Below are 21087 nucleotides of genomic sequence, written 5' to 3' on the forward strand. Positions count from 1 at the left end.
AACATAAAACAATAAATAGAGTCATTGTAATAATTACTTCTCCAGTACTAAGTATAAATCTTATCGACATCCGTGTTACTTCCTTTTGCTTCCGTTTACGAAGATTCGGGGAGAGCCGCCGCCCCCCCGCCCCCGGGCTTCTCCTGTGTTTTCTACTGTGGGTAAAGCTACTTGTGTCTACTGCCTCCTGTTCTACCATCTTAAGCCTCATTCCTATTACAATTTCTGTTGCTGAAACCCACTCGCTGGATGATAAACACAACCTCGACGTCCCCAGTATCAGACCCGCATCGCAACAGAGCAAGAGGTCCACCACTTGGAAGAAGCGCGCTGAAAAAGCGGTTGCCAGAGGGCCAAAGGGACACTTCCGGGATGAAACGGAACTTACCGTCGTTTTGGCTACCAATGCAAGGGACGGAGCGCTTTCACTTGGATGCCGGAAGTTGTGAAGGACGCACTAGGCGGCGGAACTCTCTGAGTTCTGCTTGGCGGCGGCCTCGCCTTGTAACGTTAGTTCGATGTTCACACGTGGGACTGCTGTTGAGCATGGAGGCTGCTGAGGCTCCAGCGGTGGCGAGTTCCAGACCGGGGCTGGGCCTCTGTGGGACCTGGATGGTGGCCAGAGGGGGCTCCAAGCTCCTGGCCGCCAGTTATAAAGAGCCCAGGTGAGGGAGTCGGAGTTCGGACTTGGACGGTGCAATTGAGCGGCAGTATGTAGGAAGGGCGCTCCCCGGTCCTTTGTAAGGCCATCCCAGCCTGCTCTAACAACAGCTCGGGGCGAGGGTCAGGTATTAAAGGTGATTCCTTTAATAGAAGACATTAAACTGCCTTATACTGAGTCAGGCCATAGTTTTAAGTGGGTAGCTATGTTGGTCTGTAGTAGAATACCATGTGTTCTTCAGGTGTCTGAAGAAGGGAGCTCTGATTTTTGAAAGCTTACACCCTCAAAATCTTGTGGTTCTCTAAGGAGCCACTGGACTCAAGTCCTGATGAGTCAGACCGTTATTCCATCTGTCTCAGAGATGCCTGCGTCTGATATCCGTTTTGGGTACATATGCAGAGTACTAATCTTTCACATTTTCTGCCTTCATATACACCTTTGGGAGGGATATATATGTGCCACTTTTGGGTGTTTTGAAAATATATTATCCTTGGATTTCAAGATATAGAAGCCCTGTTCTGTTCTAATTGAAATAACCTTTCTAGAGCAATATCCTAATGGGACAATAGCCCACAGTTCAGAGGTGTTAAGTTCCTACAACTGCTTTTGGATTTCTGTTTAATTTCGTGATGCTGAGGTATGATATTCATTATATATAAAGCATTTGCATTACTTCTGACTTATAGTAATTTGAAAGCACTGTGCTACTGTTAGAAACAGAATTGTATCATTAAAGCAATCTCTATGTGTTTTCAGAATTGAGATCACAAAGAAGAGAACTTTAAAAAAAAAAAACACCGACTTTAGTCAACACATAGGATCAAGTTGTCCATTATGTTATCCTTGTGCCCTCCCAAAGTTCACCTGAACAGCCCTGCCTTACTGAGTCCCAGGCTAGGGAAGATTCCCAGGCATATGGAGGCCCGATCTGAATCAAATGTAACATATAGTTAGCTTGGAGCTCAACCAAGACATGCCCATAGCGGGTTAAAATGTATAGTTTCAGTTGGTTCAGAAAGCTCTGGTCTTCTAATACAAAAGCATGAAAAAAACATGCATAGTATTTTTACCTTCTAAACTGTGCACATGTATTGCCATACTGTTTTCTTCATTGTTATGTATCCTTTGTGACGATGTACAAGACAACAGGTTTGTTAATTTTGTAGGTTTGGGGCTTAAAAGTATGGAGATAAAGTATTTGAATAATACAGCACTATGGAATACTTCTACCATAGAGAAATATTGTTCTTGTAAATATCTTTAATTTCCAGCCAAGATTATCTTTTCATGTATGACTGTGTCACTGCAGGCAAGAAACCTCAGGAAAACAAAAGGTAAGATGGTTTAAATTCTTTATATAAGTAGTAATGTGTGCACTGCAGTTCTGTTTATGCAGTCACTCTGAATGGTATGGCATAGGCCTTTAATACAGAAGTGGCTGGTTGCAGGTGAGAAGAATCTCTGCTTACTGCTCTAATGTATCCCTTTTTTCTTCCACTGGGATGCTGGATAAAGTGCAAAGTAGAATCTATGCATATAGATGTGGAAGGATTAGTCTAATTTTTAAAAAAATTATTTCAAGCTAGTGGAAGAAAGTGCCTTCCAAAATAGCAGAAAATATAATTCTATAAATATATAAGTTGGCATATTCCAGGAACCTGTAAGTTCCTAGATGGCAGAGTTCTTTTAGACCTTGTGTTCTCTGGTTGTATAGGTGGGGGAGGTTTACATAAATATTTATAATCCAAATCCATTTGTAAATGCTAATTGACAGCATGTGCTTTTTATATTTGAATGTTTGACATCACCCCATGTATTACAAACTGCTTTTGAATCTCTCCTTTGTTTCAAAAACAGTTTGCCATTTTAGATGGAAAGCGGCTGTTTGATGAAAAACCAGGCTGATTTGGGCTCATGGAACTAAGTTTCATGGTTTTTTGGATCCTGTTGAGAAAATAAACTTTCTCTGTGTTTTAGAAACATGCTGTATTGCTAGCAAAAGTTATGATATAGCAATGCCTACTATTGACAATTTGAAACAATTTTGCTTTCTTTGCTTATTTTTTAGAGAGGATGGAAAATCAACAGGTAAATCAAGTGATGCTATCCTTGCCTGGGCATTTTCTTCATCTGGAACCTATGTTGCTCTGACTGATGACAGCAAACGCCTGATTCTTTTTCGTACTAAGCCTTCCTGGGAATGCCTGAGTATAAGGTATGGAAAGGAAGGCACCCTAGAAAAAATTTTGTACCTTTCTTTTCCCATCTCCTTAATATATATCTGGAGTTTCCCAGGATAAAACAAGATCTATTTTTTCCATTCCTCTTTTTTTCCTCTCTTGCATTGAACTGGTGATAAGAGTTTGGGGCTTGTTAAATCTATAGCACCTTCTGTCAAAGAAATGTTGCACGTGGAGTTTTTTCAGTTTTTACCATAATAGCCATATAGGTTAGGCTGGGAAGCTTTGAATGGTCACCAGGAGTGTGTGTATTATGAAATTCCTGAGCAGAAGATATACATGGAAATCACTGTTTTGGATCATTACCATGATTTTCCAGAATGGTAACATAAATTCAAGGTGCTTGGGAATTACAATACCCTCCTCTCCCAAACAGTCCATGGTTTTTTCCGAGTGCAGGGGCTTACTATCAAGGCAGCATGCTCTTGTGTTTTTCTTTGATTGTACTGATTTCCTGACAATGGCATTTCCCGCTTCCAGTTGGATCCTTTCAAGGGAGAAGCATAGAGCATTCCCAGCCTTTGGAGGTGAGCTGCAATTCTCCTTCCCTTTCTCTTTTGTGGGGGTAGACCCCTTTTTGGATGGTTGGGATCCCCTTGTTCATGGGCCGGTATCACTTGAAACTTGTGGACAAGCAGTACTACCTCCACAGCAATTTTGATGTCATTTGGTTGAAAAACAGCCACTGCAGCTCCCCTTTTAAAAAAAATCCTCCTTAGGGAATAATGGCAGATTTTCAAGATAGGATGGGGGTTTTCTGCAAAGGAAGCCTTTGTGAAAGGAAACAAAAAACAGAACACAAGAAGGAAGGATAGCAAATGCAGAATTTTCAGAGGGAAGGAATAAAATTATTGTCAATCACTGTAAGAATAGGAAAATGAAATGAACGCAGAAAGTTTTTTTTCATTCTTAATGTTGATGGCCAGCTCTCCTGCTAGGCTGCCACTTGACTACCATTCTAGGAATCACCAGAGAGAAGTGCATCTGTGTAGAGTGGTATGTGCTTCGGGGAGCCTGTCAAATCAAACTCCATTGTTCAGTCTGCTTGAAATTTGTGTGTGTGTGTGGTGGGGGGCTTTACATTAAAGAAAGGGCTGTATGCTGTAAAAATATGATGCCATTAACTTAGTAAACAACTGCTCAGACCTTCATATACATTACCATTTTAAATAATGGTCCTAAATTCTGGAATCCAAAAAAACCACATGGATTTGAAACACAAAATGGTAACATCCTACCTGGAAATAAGTAATCATGGTAATCCCTGCCCCCAACCCTGAGGCCCCGGTCTGAAATTATGAAATTTTTCTCGGATCACAGTTCTCCCTGATTCAGATCTTAAACATTATACCATGCTGGATATCTTTCCCCAGCTCACAGTTCTTTTCTCAGTTTGTAAGAGAGTTAAAATAAAGGGTTTTTTAAAAGTTTAAAAAATAAGAAAAACAAGCAAAAAACCCTCCAGGTCCTGGAGCTGTATTACAACCTGCTTCTGAAATTTTGGTTTGCTATATATTACGGAAATCTTCTGAAGAAGCACTCTGCAATCCTACTTCCAAATATTCATTGTATAATTCAGATGCAAAGGGTTTTTTTCTCTCCTGTGCAAAGAAAAATTCATTTTAATCACACAAGGTTTGTTTTATTGTAGTTGTGACTTGTCAATTTCAGGGCAGATAGTTCTTTTCTCCAATTGCTGCACCGTTTCACAGCTAATGCATACTGGGAGAAATGCCTTCTCTGCCTAGATCTAGTGATCTGTTAGATCCTGAAGTGTAAATGTAACCTAACTATAAAGTCTTATTTTCTGAAGAGGAATTTTTTGAACCCTAATTGAGTCAGTTCTTCTGTTCAGGCTTGTTGCTAGAAGATGCACTTCTCTGATCATAACAGCAGCGGAGGATAAGATTCTGGTTGCTGACAAATCTGGAGATGTCTATTCTTATTCAATAGATGAACCAGAGAATGCAGGAACAATTGAACTTGGGCATCTGTCTCTTCTACTGGATGTGGTATGTGTGCATAACTTCTGTTTTAATACCATCCTTATCTTCTTCACTGAAGAGAAAACAGAATCTTCTGCCAAACATTTTACAGTGCATTTTGTGTTTCAGTACTAGACAGTCTGAAGTTTATACTCCCCCTCACCCCCACCCCAGACAGGGTGCATTTTCTCTCCTTGGCCTCTAAGATTTGAGCCACTTCCAGGAGCATAAGAGAGATCATGATATCATGTGGAGCAATAGTGTGAACTGACTTATACACAGATACACCTGAATTAGCATGGTGGTGACAATAGATATAGTGCAGCCCCGGTTCTGGAATTTGCTGCCACCTGCTGTTGGTTCTCTGCACTGATCCAAGTAGTCTGTGGTAGAAAGGGATTGCAAGGAGAGAGAATTGTCCAGCTTGTGCATGGATAGCTGCCCTAAAGAAGCATCTGCTCAGGGTCTTCCTTGGAAGTCAGATCACTCAGCAATGAAGTGTATCTGATGTTCCTCTTTTCACATGAGTCTGAGTACCAGGAACCTCTTGCCAGTCTTTATATGTGGTAGTCTTACCTGTGACACCCTTATAGGCATCTCATTTGAAAGTATGCCCCGTTGTTCGTATAAGGTATGATAAGCTTACAAGGATACTTAAAGTCTCTCTGTTAAGAACCAATTTGCAGCCCAAGAGGAAGGCCTCTTGGTGGGATGAGTTATAAAATAAACAAGCTTAGGATCAAGGACTAGCTCAAACTTATCTGCTACTTCAGCAGGACTGGTAGATGGATGCAGTTTCCCACGTTACTTCTGGAGAGACCAAGACTGCCTCCTGAGGAAGCACCTCTGCAGGCTGGTGGCAACAGTCTGGTGATAACTCCTGTGTTTGCCTAGCAGCCTCCCATGATCCAGGAGGAGGTGCTGTGTGTCTGGGAGGAAGCAACGGGTGCAATCCAAGCCCAAATCTCCCCTCCAGCGATTTAGCATTTCAGATAGCTGCTTGGGTGGTGGACTGTCCCTGACTGTAATTCTGTGTGTGAGTTTCAGCTGTTTCCTTTGAAAGTTGATGTACCAAAGCTGTTATTAGCCTTGGCAACTTGTCTAAATTTCTTATGGTAGATTCATTGTAGATTCAAACAGAATTTTAATGTTTGATTGTCTTAAGGTGGGCAAATAGCCATTGATAACTTTCATAGATCAGAAGCAGTTCCTTTTTTGGGGGGCTAACTATAGTAATATACATTAATAGCACAGGTGTGGTGGGGGAATACAGGCTATTCACTTATTTGCAAGACTTTGTATGCAATAATTTGAAAGTTAAGAGAAGTCCTGTAAGTGGTATATGTGTGATCACTGTGAATGTCTGCATGCATGTCCAAAAGTCTTTTAGACTGATTATGTGATGACCTTTTTTGAATCACTAGGCATTGAGTCCTGATGATCAGTACATCCTAACAGCTGACCGAGATGAGAAGATACGAGTTAGTTTAACAAGAGCACCACATAACATTGTATCCTTCTGCCTGGGACATAGAGAGTAAGTGTCATAGTAGAAAGTCTCCAACATCCTCAAAAGGGGAGGGTCCTGTTTTGTATATTTCAGTTAAATGCTACCTACGACTTTGCAGCCATAACAGCAGTTCAGGAGTGTAATAAGCTGTCTAAGGAAGTTATAGAGCAGGGGCAGGTAGCCTCTGGCATGAGTAACCACTGGGGCTTGTTTAGGTCCAAGCAGTTATCCCAAATTCCACCCTTGTCCCTCCACCCCCAATTTTGTTTGCTGGCTGTCCAACATCTTCACAGATAGATGTTGTTTTCCTCCTACCACTTGAGCCAAAAGGGGTTGTCTGCCCCTGTTATAGAATCTCTCTCTTTGAGGTGTTTCAAAAAGAGTCTGAACATAGCAAAAACAAATAAGGACTATAATGAGAAGTGTTGGAAATGTCAGAATGCAAATGCAACATTTTATCAGATGTGGCAGACATGCAAGGGAGCAAGAAAATACTGGATAGAGATACATGAAGAAATGCAAAAGACATTAAAATTCAAGTTACCGATGGATCCCAAAAATATGCTTGCTAAATCTTTTACCAAGTAAAATTGGACAAATACACAGTGAACTATTTAAGTATATGGTGACAGCAGCAAGAGTAATATTTGCAGCATAATGGAAAGTGGTGACATGCACCTACTTGAAGGGATGGAAGAACAGAGCCAGTTTGGTGTAGTGGTTAAGAGCGCGGGACTCTAATCTGGAGGGACGGATTTGATTCCCTACTCCTCCGGTTGAAACCAGCTGGGTGACCTTGGGCTAGTCACAGTTCTCTGGAGCTCTCTCAGCCCCACCCACCTCACAGGGTGTTTTGTTGTGGGGATAATAATAACATACTTTGTAACCAGCTCTGAGTGGACATTAAGTTGTCCTGAAGGGCAGTATATAAGTCGAATGTTATTATTATTATAACTTAAATAAGTCTGTGACAATGGGCAAAATTAACTTCTCTTACCCATAATAGACTGACTTTAGAATTTCAAGATAAACGGAAAGCTTTTTTAATTATATAGCTGAAAATTAAGAACAAAATTAAATTCACAGCAAGAATGATAGAAGGGAAATGTTAGATAATACATATTTATAATAAAAATATTGTTAGTTGATATAAATGTTATTAGATATGTAGACAGATGTAAAGATAGAATGAGATATTTATAGAAATGAAATATCAAGAGTAGGTTTAAGTAAGTTCCACTTAAATTTATGCATGTAGTTTTTATCATTGTGTGGTTAAGAGCGCGGGACTAATCTGGAGAGCTGGGTTTGATTCCCCATTCCTCCGCTTGAAGCCAGCTGGGTGACCTTGGGTCAGTCACAGCTCTTCCAGAGCTCTCTCAGTCCCACCCACCTCACAAGGTGATTGTTGTGGGGATAATAATAACATACTTTGTAAACCGCTCTGAGTGGGTATTAAGTCACCCTGAAGTGTTGTTGTTTGTATGTTTGGAATTTGAAATTTTTAAAAAAAGTCTAAACAGACAAGTCTCAAAAGTTTTTCAGAAATTTCTGTGGAGTTGAAAGTATGAAACAAGGTGACCCACTGTAACTTTCCCACCAATCCAGTTGATTAATAAATGGATCAGATTATTTGAGCTGTTCACACTCTCAAAAAAGCCTGTGGCAGTGTGCTTCCAGGACTGGATCATTTCAGAGACCCAGTTGGGGATTGTGTGTTAGAGTTATCTGATCTTGTTTTTATCATGCCTTTTCTCCAAGTAGTTCAGAGCTGTGTATGTGGTCCCCCCACCCCATTTTATCCTTCCAATGACCCTGTGAGGTAGGTTAGACTGATAGAAAGTAGCTGGCCTGAGATTGCCCGGTGAATTTCATAGCAGAGGGAGAATTTAAGCCTTAGCCTTTATGCCACACAGGCATTTAAGCAGCCACCCAATGCCCACAGCCTACCAAGGAGGGCCAGAGGCTAAGCATTTTCCCCACGGTGGTTGGGTTTTCCTTGCTTTTTGCTGATCAAAATCCATATTGGTGGTGCCCTGCTCAGCTTTGATTTATTTACTTAATTTGATGCTTGGTAACATTTGATGCTTGGTAACATTTGATAGAAAACAAAAACTCTTTAAATTCAAGCCTGCTGGCACTTCTTTATGAGTCAGGTTTTGGTCCTGCTTATTTCATTTGTAAACAGGATTATTAATAGTTAAGAAGTAATTTTGATGTTCAAAAGAAATGCTTCTTTTGCTAGCTTTGGTACTCAGGCATCCAATTCATTAACAAATCCACGCTGAAATGATGCTGTCTTCATTGTTTGAACAGTTTGGTTCAGCACTCAAATATGATAAGAAGTCAAATGGAAGTCTGCTTAAATAATGTATTCCATCTTTCTCACATTGGTAATTCAGTTGCATGAAATTTGTACTATATTTTTAATAGGATAGCACCTCTCTATATCTGTATCAGTATATTAAGATCATCTTTATTTTAAAAAAACAACAACCATCACTCAGCCATTTGCTGGGATTGTGGTATCCTGTTGTGGTACCTAGTGTTCATGGGTTGCTGTTTGCATGTGAGTTGCTTTATATGTTTGTGCTATATTTGTTTTTATTAGTTAATTTATTTAGCAAACTTTTTTTGCCACGTCTCCAGGGAACCTGCTCAAGGGAGCTTATAAAATGAAACGTAATGAAAACAAAACATTGAAAGTTATTAATTAAAATATGATATTACAAATTGAGCCACAGCAGAAAAACATAGACTAGTGTGCAGCTTGAAATAAGTTTCAGATTAAAAGCACGCTAAAATTGTGTGCCTTCATTAAAAGCCTGAGTGAAAAGAGAGCAGCATAGGTGCCACGTGAGCCTGAAGGGGTGCCCCCACATGAGCCATGACTGAGGTGCCCGTACTGAAAATGACTTGTCTTTGGTTGCCATCTTCCTCACCACTGAAGGGTGGGGGCACTAAGAACAGGGCTTATGAGATAGATCTTAACTAGTGGGCCGGACTATATGGAAGAAGGTAGTCCTTCGCTGTATTTGTGTTTGGCTTCTTTGTGTTGCAGTTGAAGCCTCTGTTCCGTAGAATCAGGATTGTTTCCCCATAGCTCTGCAACCCCTCAGGTTGTGTCAGGCTCATAGGCTAGAGGTGAGAATGGGCCACATGTGTAGGTTTTGTAACACTGCTCTGGGTAACCCAGGGTTGCACAGTGGAGAGTGTACATATAGTTCTGTTGTCTTTTTGATGGCCTTATGGTGGCAATGGAGACAGCTCTTAGGAGAGGCAGTTTTAATCCACTGCAAGTGTCCATGTGAATGCTAAATTACATGGCTGAACTTTTAAAAATTCTGATCTATAGAAAGAAAGTTTCACAGAAACCAAGGTAATTCATTCCACCTCCATTAATTTATAACCCATGTTAATAGACATTTTTGTGCCATTCAGTTAAGTCAGAGACTAGCAGAACACTTGTTAGCATAGTAAGAAGTTTCTGGGTAATATTTCCTGACATGCCAGATAAAATATTAATCTAATCCAGTGTAGAAACTTCTGTGTTGCTATAGCAATGTGTAACTTCCCATGTTGCTATTTATGTATGCCTTTTAAACAAATGGTGGACTTTTTTGTCTTTAGGTTTGTCAGTCAAATATTTGTAATACCAAACTATCCAGATCTTCTCTTATCAGCTTCTGGGGTATGTATGAGCTTTTTAAAATCTGTTTTAGTAAACTGTTTTGAGAACACTTTTTCTGCAGCAGGTAAAATGCTGCAGCTGCTCAGGTTTGCACATATGTACAATATATATGAAAGACCTTATGCAACAATTTCCCCCCTCTCCCATATTGTAACTTGGGGAACTATTTGGAAAATGAAGAAGTTGCCTCATTTACTTCTGAAACTGAGGATGTCTTAGTGATGCTTGGGCCCTGGGCAGAAGTCCAGTATGGGGACCCAGAATTACTGCTCCTCTGTTGGGGCCACCCCAGGCTTAAGCAAGGGGTGGCCTTTACCCTGTGCAAGGTAGGCCTGTGAGGCAACTAGCCATCAGGCTGCTGTCCAAGCCCAGACAGGGGGCATAAGCAGAGCAGCAGCATGCCTGCTGCTGTTCTTTTCCCTTCCATTGTGGGGTTGGGGGGCCCAGGACAGCTGCCTTAGGTGCCTCATGGCTAAGGCCACCCTGCCTGAAACTCCAAGATTGCTTGTACAAGGTTTTGTACAAGCAAAAGCACAAGTGGGGTACAAAAACTTTTAATTTAGTACAAGCAGCTACTGTGGCCTTTTTCTTGCATTTCTTAGTGCAAGTGGAAATTCATCTCACGATCTTGTTTTCATCCTTAAAACAGCCATGTTAGGTAGCCCAGTATTATTGTCCTCCTATTCTGTCTTCTACATTTTTATCCTGCTCTTTTTGCAGGAAGCTTGGGGCAGTTGATGTAATTCTCTCTCCTCCCTATTGCAAGCATAACAGGGCCCCCTAAACAGAATTGGAACCTGCTAAGCGCATTTAAGTCAGTGGACTTAGAAGGGTATAATGCTGCTTAAGATGGCATTGTGAGTGGCTTGCCTAAATCCTGTGGCAGATATGAGATATGAAGAAGGGTCTTCCTAGATCATGGCTCAGTCTCTTAGCCATTGTGTTATGTCAACAGCCAGTGTATGCTGTGTACACAACTGGCATTCTTAAGACACACTGCTTATTTTGCAATTTAATGTTGAAAAGAGCTCGGTTTCAAACCTTACTGTGAATCTTGCAGGTGAGCATGGAGGTGAGAGTGAAAGTTTGACTGAGGATCTCCATACCAGAAGTGTTAATTATCAGTCTGTTTGCTTTAAACTTCCACAGGACTGTACTCTGAGGCTCTGGGAGTATAAAAGCGGAAAAGAAGTCCATTGTTGCCACTTGAATAGTTTGAATACATGTGAGGCTACTAAAAATGAGAAGGTAATATAAACGTACGTTTTGTTTCTTTCTCTCTGCTTTCATATTGGCTGCTGCTGTTTGGGTGGAAACAGAGCTGTTTCCACGTACATATTTTGTCCCACCTTGGCTTCCTTCCTGCTGCACAGTTTTCAGGAGTCCCCACATGACAGCCTCCTCTGTTCACCCTGTTATTCCTCACTTCGCTGCATTCTTTTCAAAAACCAACTTGATAGTATATTTTTTGGAAATATAGACAAAGCAAATTGGATATCATATGCGAGCTCAGACACTGACTCTTCATACCCTGGAAATTGAGTTGGTCTTTAAGGTGCTGGCAGATCCAAATATAGATGGGAACTTGGCCTTTTAATCAGGTCCCTCCCACATCAGCACCATTTCCTCACCTCAGTGGCTTCCATTCCTACCATTTCCCAGAGAGCTTTTTAGAGCTTTTTTTAAAAAAATGGGTAATAGCTATATTGCATAATGTTATAACTATGCATTAATTCTAGTTCTCTGTCTTTAAAGTGAGTCTCTAGCTTCTTTCGTGATAGTATTGTAAGAGGGAAAGTACAGGGTGTACATTTCTCCTTATAACTGAAAGGCCTAGAAACTATTTTTAATGAAAACTGAGAATTGGTACATTGACTGCAGTAGACTGTTAGAATGCTTTCATGATATACCTATTATCATTTTTTTAAAAATACCGGAAATTTCAGCTACAGCTGTGTGAAGCAAGGAAAGGGCAGGGAAAACTTCTGTGTGGATGCTCCGTTGCCCCTCCAAATGCCTCTGCATTAGCAGCAGTGAGAGCTACACAGAGAATGGTCTCCGAGTGGAAAAAAGCCCAAATAGGAGTTTAAGGACAATTTCAAGATAGAAGAGCTGTGATTCCGGTAATTTATGAAAGCCTTTCTATCATTCTCTAAAGTTGTGGCTAAAAGTAAAGGGAAGCTTTAAGCTGGCTGTGAACAACCAAAATGAAATGGAGATCTCTAACCTGAAACTTTCTGTATTTTTTGAAAAATGCTATTGGCCTAAAGAAAAATATCTTTAAAAACAAGGTTTCTGCCAATTTTTAAGTTATTCTTCAAAATCTTTCTTTTAAAATGTTATCTTGCAATATATTGCATCGTAGTATTTTTACTTGAATTGCTGTTGGATTGCCCCCAGTGAGGATATGCTGAAAGAAATCTCATCAGATAACAAGATAAAAATGATAATAAAATGGAATAAATTTTTGGTAGTCTTAAGGTGTTGCAAGACTACTTTTTCCATGTAACCTCTGAATCCACCTTTGTACTTATCCTGTTAGCCATCCTACTTAACTAAGGGAATTGTGACTCAGAGACTAGGGACTGCTGCTGTGAAAACTCCCCGTCAAACAGCTTGGCCTGTGTATTTTTTCTCTTCCTATCTCTTACCTGCCAGCCTGAATTTGTTATACTGATTGGGGGAGCCAGCTGTTTTAATGGATATTGTGAACATTCTCCTCCATTTTTACTGCCTGCCCTTGATTCAAAAACAAGTGTACAGAAAGTTGTCATCATGACTGTTGTGGGGGGCAAACAGTTTTTCTTGATGTAGGAAATACACTGAGACTTGGTTCAGAATAATGTGTAGGTCTTGAATATCTTCCATTTTGCTCCTCTCCTTTCATGTCTCCGCCCCACAAGTACTTGAAGATTCTAATCACATCCTTTCCCCCCTCTTCTCAGAAATATGCAGTCTCAAGAACAGCCTATTGTTGTGAAGGAAATTACATTGCCATTTTATATGACTGGTAAGAGAAAAAAATTGGAAATGATTATCTAAAATTACTATGGAGGCAGCAGACAGCTACATAGTTTCGTTGTGGGTTATGCCAATTTTTTCTCCACATAAAGTTATTTTGAAAAATGTGCTGTCACGACCTTTTTTAAAATGTGCTCTTCTCTTTGTGCTTGGTAATGATATTTTGTGTGAATAATATGAAGCCCCTCTGAATTAATACAGTATAATAAAGACTTATGATTGATTATAGTTAATGCTTCCATTGTTATCTTGCCTCTTCTGGCAATGTGTCTGTGGCAGGTAGGGGAAATCAGCACACAAGCCTTTTCTCCTGTTCATGCTTGAGAGAAGCTGTGCTATAAGGAAGACATCTTGTTTGCCATGATTTCTTGTGATATTCAAGCTAATTTCTGCAACTTCATTGACTAGAAACTTACTTTTGTTTCAGTGCAAGCTTGGATATTCTGAGTTCTAATGTCATTGTGGGATTGCTTCTTTTGGACCTGGCAGAGCATTCATTTTTCATGCATACAAGCTAGTTGCTTTTCAACATCAATGGCTGTTTGGAAACCTGTATGATGTTCTGCCTCCAGTGAGCTGGCTGCCCCACCCCCCACCCCAGAGTGACAGATGGAACAACTCAGTGTTTAGAATTTCCTCACAGCTTCTCTGTTTTGCTGGTAGTGAGTTGAACATTCAACTTGCTACAGAAGAGTTGAACATATCTATAGTTGTATATGATGCAATCCCATGAGAGTTGCCCTGTAGCAGCATACTGAAATTACCTTGTCTGTGTCATTAACTTGCACACCCAAATGGTTTATGTCATGGAGACATGGACCATAGGGAGTGACTTACAGGAGCTTCTGCAAAAGTGGCTATGTTGTATGTACCACCCCACTGGAGAGATTCCAAGTACTGTGAAATTTTGTATTTAAAATATTTCTACCCTGCTATTTTTTGACCTAGCAAGTCCACAGAGCTGCTTAGAAACAGTATGAAAATCATTAGTTTGGATACAGACTAGATGGACAGTTTCCACTGATTCCCTGCTTACTGCTGCAGACCTCCCTCAAGTCATTCTTCTGGGTCCTCCAGTTCCCAGTAACAGCATTTCATGGTGATCTCTGAACTCTAATAGGAGGGGAGAGGCACAAAAAAAATGCCATTCTATCATTGGAAAATTTAGACTGGACCCAATCCATAATGACTTTAATGAGACCAATTAAGATCAGTTAATAGTATTTTAAATCTGTTTTTCAAACCCTCCAAAACCAAGTAGCCTTTACCTGACTCCTAAATTCAAGTGCTGTAGGACCCACTTAGGGAAGGCATTCCGTGACTCTGTTGTTGTCCCATGTTACCTCCCATTGGACCTCTAGCGAGACCAGCTGGATTAGGGTCTCATAAAATGACCTAATACTCATGTATGTTCCATATGAGAAAATTAATGCTTAAATTAATACCTTCCGCTGGAAGCCAGTACACATTTCAGAACTGTAATAATATGTTCTGAATGACTTGTCCTTGTAAACAAAACTGCTGCATTTGACACTAAGGTTTCTAATGGTTTTACTTGTTATGTTTAGTAGTGATGGTGGTTGTTTTTGAAAAGTATCCCCACAGTATCCATCTTCCAGCTTGATACTGATGCTCAGAAACTCCTTTGCAAACAGCATATCTCCTTGAGTCACCAAGGCTGGGACATTACATTTGAGGAGACTGGTGGGCTCTGGATTCTGCAAGAGGACAAGCAAACACCACTTCTATTGTACCAGCCTGTGGATGAGCAGTGGCAGGTGAGAGAGCTTTTTAGTTGCAATTGATTCCATGTTAAAACTTCAGCGATGCATTGTGTATTTTGCTAGGCCTGAAGCCTTGCTAAGAGAGGGTAGATCAGTATCGTTCTCTGTTAATCAGGCCAAGACCCAATACCTTGGTCAAGAAAACTTGGTGCATCTGCAGACCAGCTAGGATCGAATTTAGTTTTGCAGTGAGGCTCAGACTGCTGACATGGTCTCGTTTTTATTCCCTGACTGACATGCATTGTGTAGAACAGAGTAGAATGTGATGTAAACTACTTTTCTACATAGTGTTTAGCTATTTGACAGGAGTCTGGTAGCTTAACACCTGGGCAGTGTTGTTTTCCTGCAGACAGTATATCTCTGTTTGATATGCTTAATGATTGGCCTATGTGACTACGTTAGACAAGAAAGGCATTTAATAATTCTTACCGTATTCTAAAGTCCAGACGTAGTGAAAGAAGTTACACACCATTTTGAGCTTAAGGGAAGTTCTCTTGCCAGTATTCAGTCAAGACTGGCCCTACCTGCTGGCCCCGTTTTGAGGAGGAGTGGTTGACTTCCCCATTCTGTGCCTGGGTGAGTGGATAGAGGAAAGAGAAGGGAACAAAAATTCCTTGACTGGGAAAATGCTGCACTTTATTCCTTTCTGTTTGAGCTGCTTCTGGGTATAGGTGTGTTTCATCCTCCCATGCTTCTATGTGTGTATGTGTGAGAGAGAATGATATTCCCCTTTGGACTGCTAGTTTGTCTGTTATTTCCCCTCTCCTCTTTGTGGTCATGCGTGTGTTTTCTGGGTGTCTGGGTGTGTGTCCCTGGGTTTTCTTTTAGTTGAGTGATTCCCCATCCTCTTTCTTATGAGTGTGCATATGTAATCCAAAGCCCAGTACTAAGCTTTAGTGATAAAGATAAATAGTGACACCTTTTATTTGAAAGTATGAGTGGAATGTCTGTTCTTCTTTGTGCCTTTCCCCTTTATAAAAAGGCATGACACCTCAAATGGTTTAAGGAAAACCTAATGTTTGTTTCCATTTGCCTAATGTTTGTTTCCTTTTGCACGAAAATCCCCTGGGTGGATTTCAAGAGATTTCTTTCCCCCCTCTCTCTTTCAGCCTGTAACTGAAGAAAAAGAATTGATAAAAATGTCAAAATACCTGCGTGACAACTGGACAGTGTTTGAAGGTAAGTTGAGTTCAAAAGTTGAAAAATCACTATTTAAACAGAGCTTCAGGCTAGGATAAGTTCATCTCGCTTCTTGCTTGTAGCTGACTTTTAGGTTTGTTTCTGCTTAGGAGAGTTGATCTTCTGGAGGCATAGTCACCAAATGTGGAGTTTGTTTTTTACGTATCCCTTTTTCTATTGTTCTGTTTGGAAAATATTCATTAATTTTTAGCCATCTGTGTATAATAACATAATAACATTCGATTTATATACCGCCCTTCAGGACAACTTAATGCCCACTCAGAGTGGTTTACAAAGTATGCTATTATTATCCCCACAACAAAACACCCTGTGAGGTGGGTGGGGCTGAGAGAGCTCTGAGAGAGCTGTGACTGACCCAAGGTCACCCAGATGGCTTCAAGCGGAGGAGTGGGGAATCAAACCTAGCTCTCCAGATTAGAGTCCTGCTGCTCTTAACTACTACACCAAACTGGTATGAGGAATATGGCAGGGTGAAGGAGAATTGAAGTGGAATGGATTTTAGCTGAGGGTTTTAATCAATACTTTGAATTATTGATTTTCAGCCTGTATGCCAGGGATCCCCTGGGCATTCTTAGAAGCTTGTGTTCTTCAGCAAGAAAATCAGTATTGATGATAATCTTCCCTGAAATGCAACTTGCCCACTGCAGTGAACCTTTTCAGTTTGCTGCGCTAGGAGAGTAAATTTTTGGATGCTAACTCTACTCATATACAGAGAGGCTGTGAGGCCTAACTGGTCTGGCTAGAGTGTGTGCCTTTAAAATGTATTCTAGAATTCTCTGTGACTGCTGGGGTGTTGCAGCAGATGAATTGCTGAGAGAAGGGTTCCTTCACGATGGGAAATACAAGGACTGCTAAGTAGAGAATGTTGCTGTGTCTTCCCCATTTGCCTTTTTGTGGGTTTTTGTTGTCGTTGTTAATTGTCACCTTTAACCTTTGGAATCAGGTGGAACAAAATCCAGTCAATTCATGCAGTCCAGAAAAGAACAGTTAGAACACAAGATACTGCTGAGAATAGTTTTTTCTTGATAGGAAATGATAATGTATTGCTGTGATTGAAAGTGTACCAGCAGCTGGGGAGAGAGGTGCTATTAAGATTACAGTGATTATTGCAGCTAATTAACATGAAGGGGCTTGGTTGATGAGTCCTGTTCCAGATGCTAATTAGTGTCTTTACCCCAGTGGAAAAAAGGTGGTTATCTCCATCTTTTTATTGTCAACATTTTAATAGCTCCTCCGTCTACCCCCCTTCCCCCCTTCTTACAGTTCTTCATTGGAGAATCTCAACACTTTTTTATTATAACATGTCACATTAAAACTGGAATATTTAAACATTTGTTTGCAGCAGATCCAGCATAGCTTAATGTAGTCCAGTTAAGCAGAAATTCTAATAGATGCGTAGATTATCTGCTGAGGCATATCAGTTTCTCTTTTTCCATTTTTGACCTGTGGGTCTGGCTAAGTGGATCTGGCCAAATACTGACATTTTGAAAACAAAATTAATCTTGCCAGTTAAGTTTGAATCTTATGAAGGGTACCTCTCAGTTATCTGACTTCATGGTTCATACATTTTGTTGTAATGACAGTTACATCATTAGTGATGTTTTCGAAATGTAACTTAAGAAAATTACAAAAACAAACATTAGGCAGAACCCATATGGTGGGGTGATGAGGGTTTTTGGACTAGGGTCTGGGATATCTGGGTTCAAGTCACGCTAACAGATTATTTCCTTAAGAAAAATGGATAGAGGTATTGTTCCAAAATCTTCATTTTTAAGGTTCTTGTGTGAAGATCCTTTGAAGCTGGCCTGTTTTCCTTTTGATTACATGCTCATCAGTTTTATGCTGGCCATCTATCATCCTCCCCTTCAGTTACTGCCATGTTCTTTATCCACCCCTGCGTAGGTGGTACTTTGGAGCACTAATGACAATAGCATAACAATATTCTTTAGGAACTAGAGAGTGTACTGGAGCATGTAGGAGGATTGGCTATCACTTGCATAGTTAAGGGCAATTGTCACTGCAAGCAAGCAAATGGCTAATTGCATTCTAGTCTAACAAGGCAATTCTGAGATTCCTGTTTATTGTCTGCTTCCTCTTTCCCAAAGCCTCCAGTATCACTCTAGTGTTCACACTGACTTTTCAAACAGTAGGCTGTAAGACCGCAGACTAGAAGGATTTAAAAACTGTTCTTTTTTGTGTCAACGCTAAAAAAAATTCTGTCCTGATTTTATAAACAAAAATTACCTGCTTGGAACTGCAGCATAAGCTTTCCTTATTTCCCATTTCTGTTTTCTGTTTTATAGACTCTGTTGGCAAAGGAAGTTGCTATCAGAATCTCTACAAGGCTTCTTTTGATAATATGGCTGTGTACCTGCAAAAGAAAGAAGAAAGACTACAGCAGCAGAAAAATAAAAGAAAGGAACTGCAGCATGAATCAAATGGACAGACAAAGAAGGTCAAAACGGAAGCGCCATCCTTGTGATGCTCAGTGGAAATTAGGTTATGGCTTGCAAAAGCATCAAGAAGCTAATCTGAGAATTTGAATTGTTTCCTGAGACTCAGTAAATAACAAGTTGATTTGGTGCCTATCACAGCTTACCATCTGAAGAAATATAAATATTAACAGAATTTGCCTGATTATCATAATTATGCATCTTATTGAAAATAATTATGTACTGTATACATGGTTTGTGGTTAAAAGCCTTGAGTGCCAACTTAGATGTTATTGAGTGATGACATCAAGGCACAGAAAGGAGAGGAAATTTCCTCTTCCAGAACCTGCTGAGATACCCTATTACATCTGCTTTCTTAAATGTGCCCCAAAGTCATAATATATGTTAGAGAATGAATCTGAAAACGTGGTGGGTGGGGGCCAGGAGAAAGTGGTTCTATGAGATCCTTATGGTCCTGCAATGCGTTGAAAGGATGGAAAAGTCAGATCTTCAAACTACAGAGTGATTTACTTAGAGCACCCAATGATTATCATGATCTATTGGACCATAATGGAGCGTCAACAGGGCAATCTTTTCTTAAAGAAATCACTCTGATTTATGATTAATACCATAATGGAGTATAGATCCAGAGGAGTTAGCCATGTTAGTCTGTAGTAGCGAAATCAAAAAGAGTCCAGTAGCACCTTTAAGACTAACCAATTTTATTGTAGCATAAGCTTTCGAGAATCACAGTTCTCTTCGTCAGATGCATGGAGGGCAGAAGGAAACTGGCCAAATATAGGGGAGGGGAGGGGGGGAGGAGAGGGGAGATGCAAACAACTCCTTTGATATGGAGATGCAAACAGCTCCTTTTGATGTGGGGATCAGTTTGCTTCTGTAAAGGTTCAAAGGAGTTTGCCGTGTTAGTCTGTAGTAGCAAAATCAAAAAGAGTCCAGCAGCACCTCCAAGACCAACCAATTCCACTGCGGCACAAGCCCTCGAGAACCACAGCCCTCCCTGCCAGATGCATCTGACAAAGAGAACTGTGGTCCCCGAAAGCCCACGCCAGGTGCCACTGGACTCTCCCCGACCCTGCCTATGTAAAGGAAATCCGCTACCTGTGATAATGAGATAACCATTCATAGTCCCTATTCAGTCCCAGCTTGACAGAGTCAAATTTACATACGAATTCCAATTCAGCAGCTTCCGTTGGATTTTGTTTTTGAAAGGTTTCTCTTGAACTACAGTGACCTTTAAGTCTTTGATGGAATGTCCTGGTAGATTGAAGTGTTCCCCCACTGGTTTCTGGACGTTGCCATTTCTAATGTCAGATTTGTGTCCATTTATTCTTTTGCGTAGAGGTTGGCTGGTTTGTCCAATGTACAGAGCAGAAGGACATTGTTGGCACATGAGGGCATATATCAGATTGGAGGATGAGCAGCTGTAAGAGCCAGAGACAGTGTAGTTGATGCCATTGGGTCCTGTAATTGTATTCCCTGGGTAGATATAGGGGCAGAGCTGGCATCTGGGTCTGTTGCAGGGCCTGGTACCTGTGCTGGTGACTCTGCTAGCCGATTCATGATTGTAAGTGAGAAATTGTTTAAGGTTGGGGGGCTGTCTGTAGACAGAAAGTTGGAGTATAAGTGAAGTAAATAAATAAATGAAATAAATAGATGAACCATGCCTACCATAAGATTATAAGTATTTTCATTTTAAAGGGCTGTGGATGATAACTGCCAACTGCCTTGTTGCTGGCTCCACTGTGGACCACATCCTGCTTTGATCTGCTGTGGCCCAGTCATAACTAAAGGATAACTATACTACATGACAATATAACAATGTTTTGCACTGCCCCAATTCCATTATATTTGTATTTGTAATTATGTAGCGGAAATTTCCATAGGCATCCTTGATGCAGACAGAACTTATTTTCTGCTCTGCAATAGAATATTCACTTTACATGATAGTTATTTTTCATTTTGACTATGTTGATATTCAGAACAGGCAAAGTAATTCTCCTTTTCCTCAGCACGAGTTGCTTCAATTACATTGTCATAATAGTAGATAGTGCACTTCAGTGAGTTGAGGCTTCAAATTACAATTGAAAAGTCATTTAAATAATTAGTCTGTGACTACAGTATAGAGAAGTCTCTCCCCCCCCCCCTCCCTCATTGGTTGCCATTTGTATCAGGGCTAATACTTTATAGTTAGGTGCTCCTGTCATGTGTGGCAAACAGGTGGAGGCTTGTCTGGGAAAAAATAAAGGGTGTGTATTGTACATTGTACTTTGTCCCCCCCCCCCCATTGTTACTCCAGTGCTCTGTGTATCCATAAGAGAACAGAAAGCAGCAACCAACTTACAAATGTACTTGATGGGCATATAAAATTCAGCTTTAAAAACTCCAAACATTTTATTAAAATAACAGTGAGCTACAGGTACAAATTTGCAAAAGGGGACCAGATTCTAAATTAGGTGCTTTGATCTGAGGATTTGGTTTCCCTTTGGACAGAAAGGGAATTCAAAATGACAATTTTGAATTAAATTCTCTGCCAAGCAGTAAT

General features: G+C 40.5%; 1 protein-coding gene across 2 annotated transcripts; it reads left to right on the forward strand.

Annotated features, from left to right (window-relative positions):
- The first annotated feature begins 442 nt into the window (after positions 1-442).
- Positions 443-20208, forward strand: WDR4 (WD repeat domain 4). 2 transcript variants are annotated; one of them, XM_054975045.1, is made up of 12 exons: positions 443-665; positions 1933-1995; positions 2730-2876; positions 3382-3428; positions 4855-4913; positions 6311-6423; positions 10027-10087; positions 11237-11335; positions 13033-13097; positions 14703-14886; positions 16002-16071; positions 18396-20208. In XM_054975045.1, the coding sequence occupies exons 1-12, from the start codon at positions 547-549 to the stop codon at positions 18572-18574; spliced, it is 1206 nt and encodes a 401-aa protein (XP_054831020.1). In that variant the 5' UTR covers positions 443-546; the 3' UTR covers positions 18575-20208. The 2 variants fall into 2 exon arrangements, with proteins under 2 accessions (XP_054831020.1, XP_054831019.1); XM_054975044.1 differs by lacking the exon at positions 3382-3428 and having other exon boundaries at positions 4757-4913.
- Positions 20209-21087: the final 879 nt, after the last annotated feature.

Source organism: Eublepharis macularius, chromosome 3 (assembly GCF_028583425.1).
Source record: "Eublepharis macularius isolate TG4126 chromosome 3, MPM_Emac_v1.0, whole genome shotgun sequence".
NCBI classification, from domain to species: Eukaryota; Metazoa; Chordata; class Lepidosauria; order Squamata; family Eublepharidae; genus Eublepharis; species Eublepharis macularius.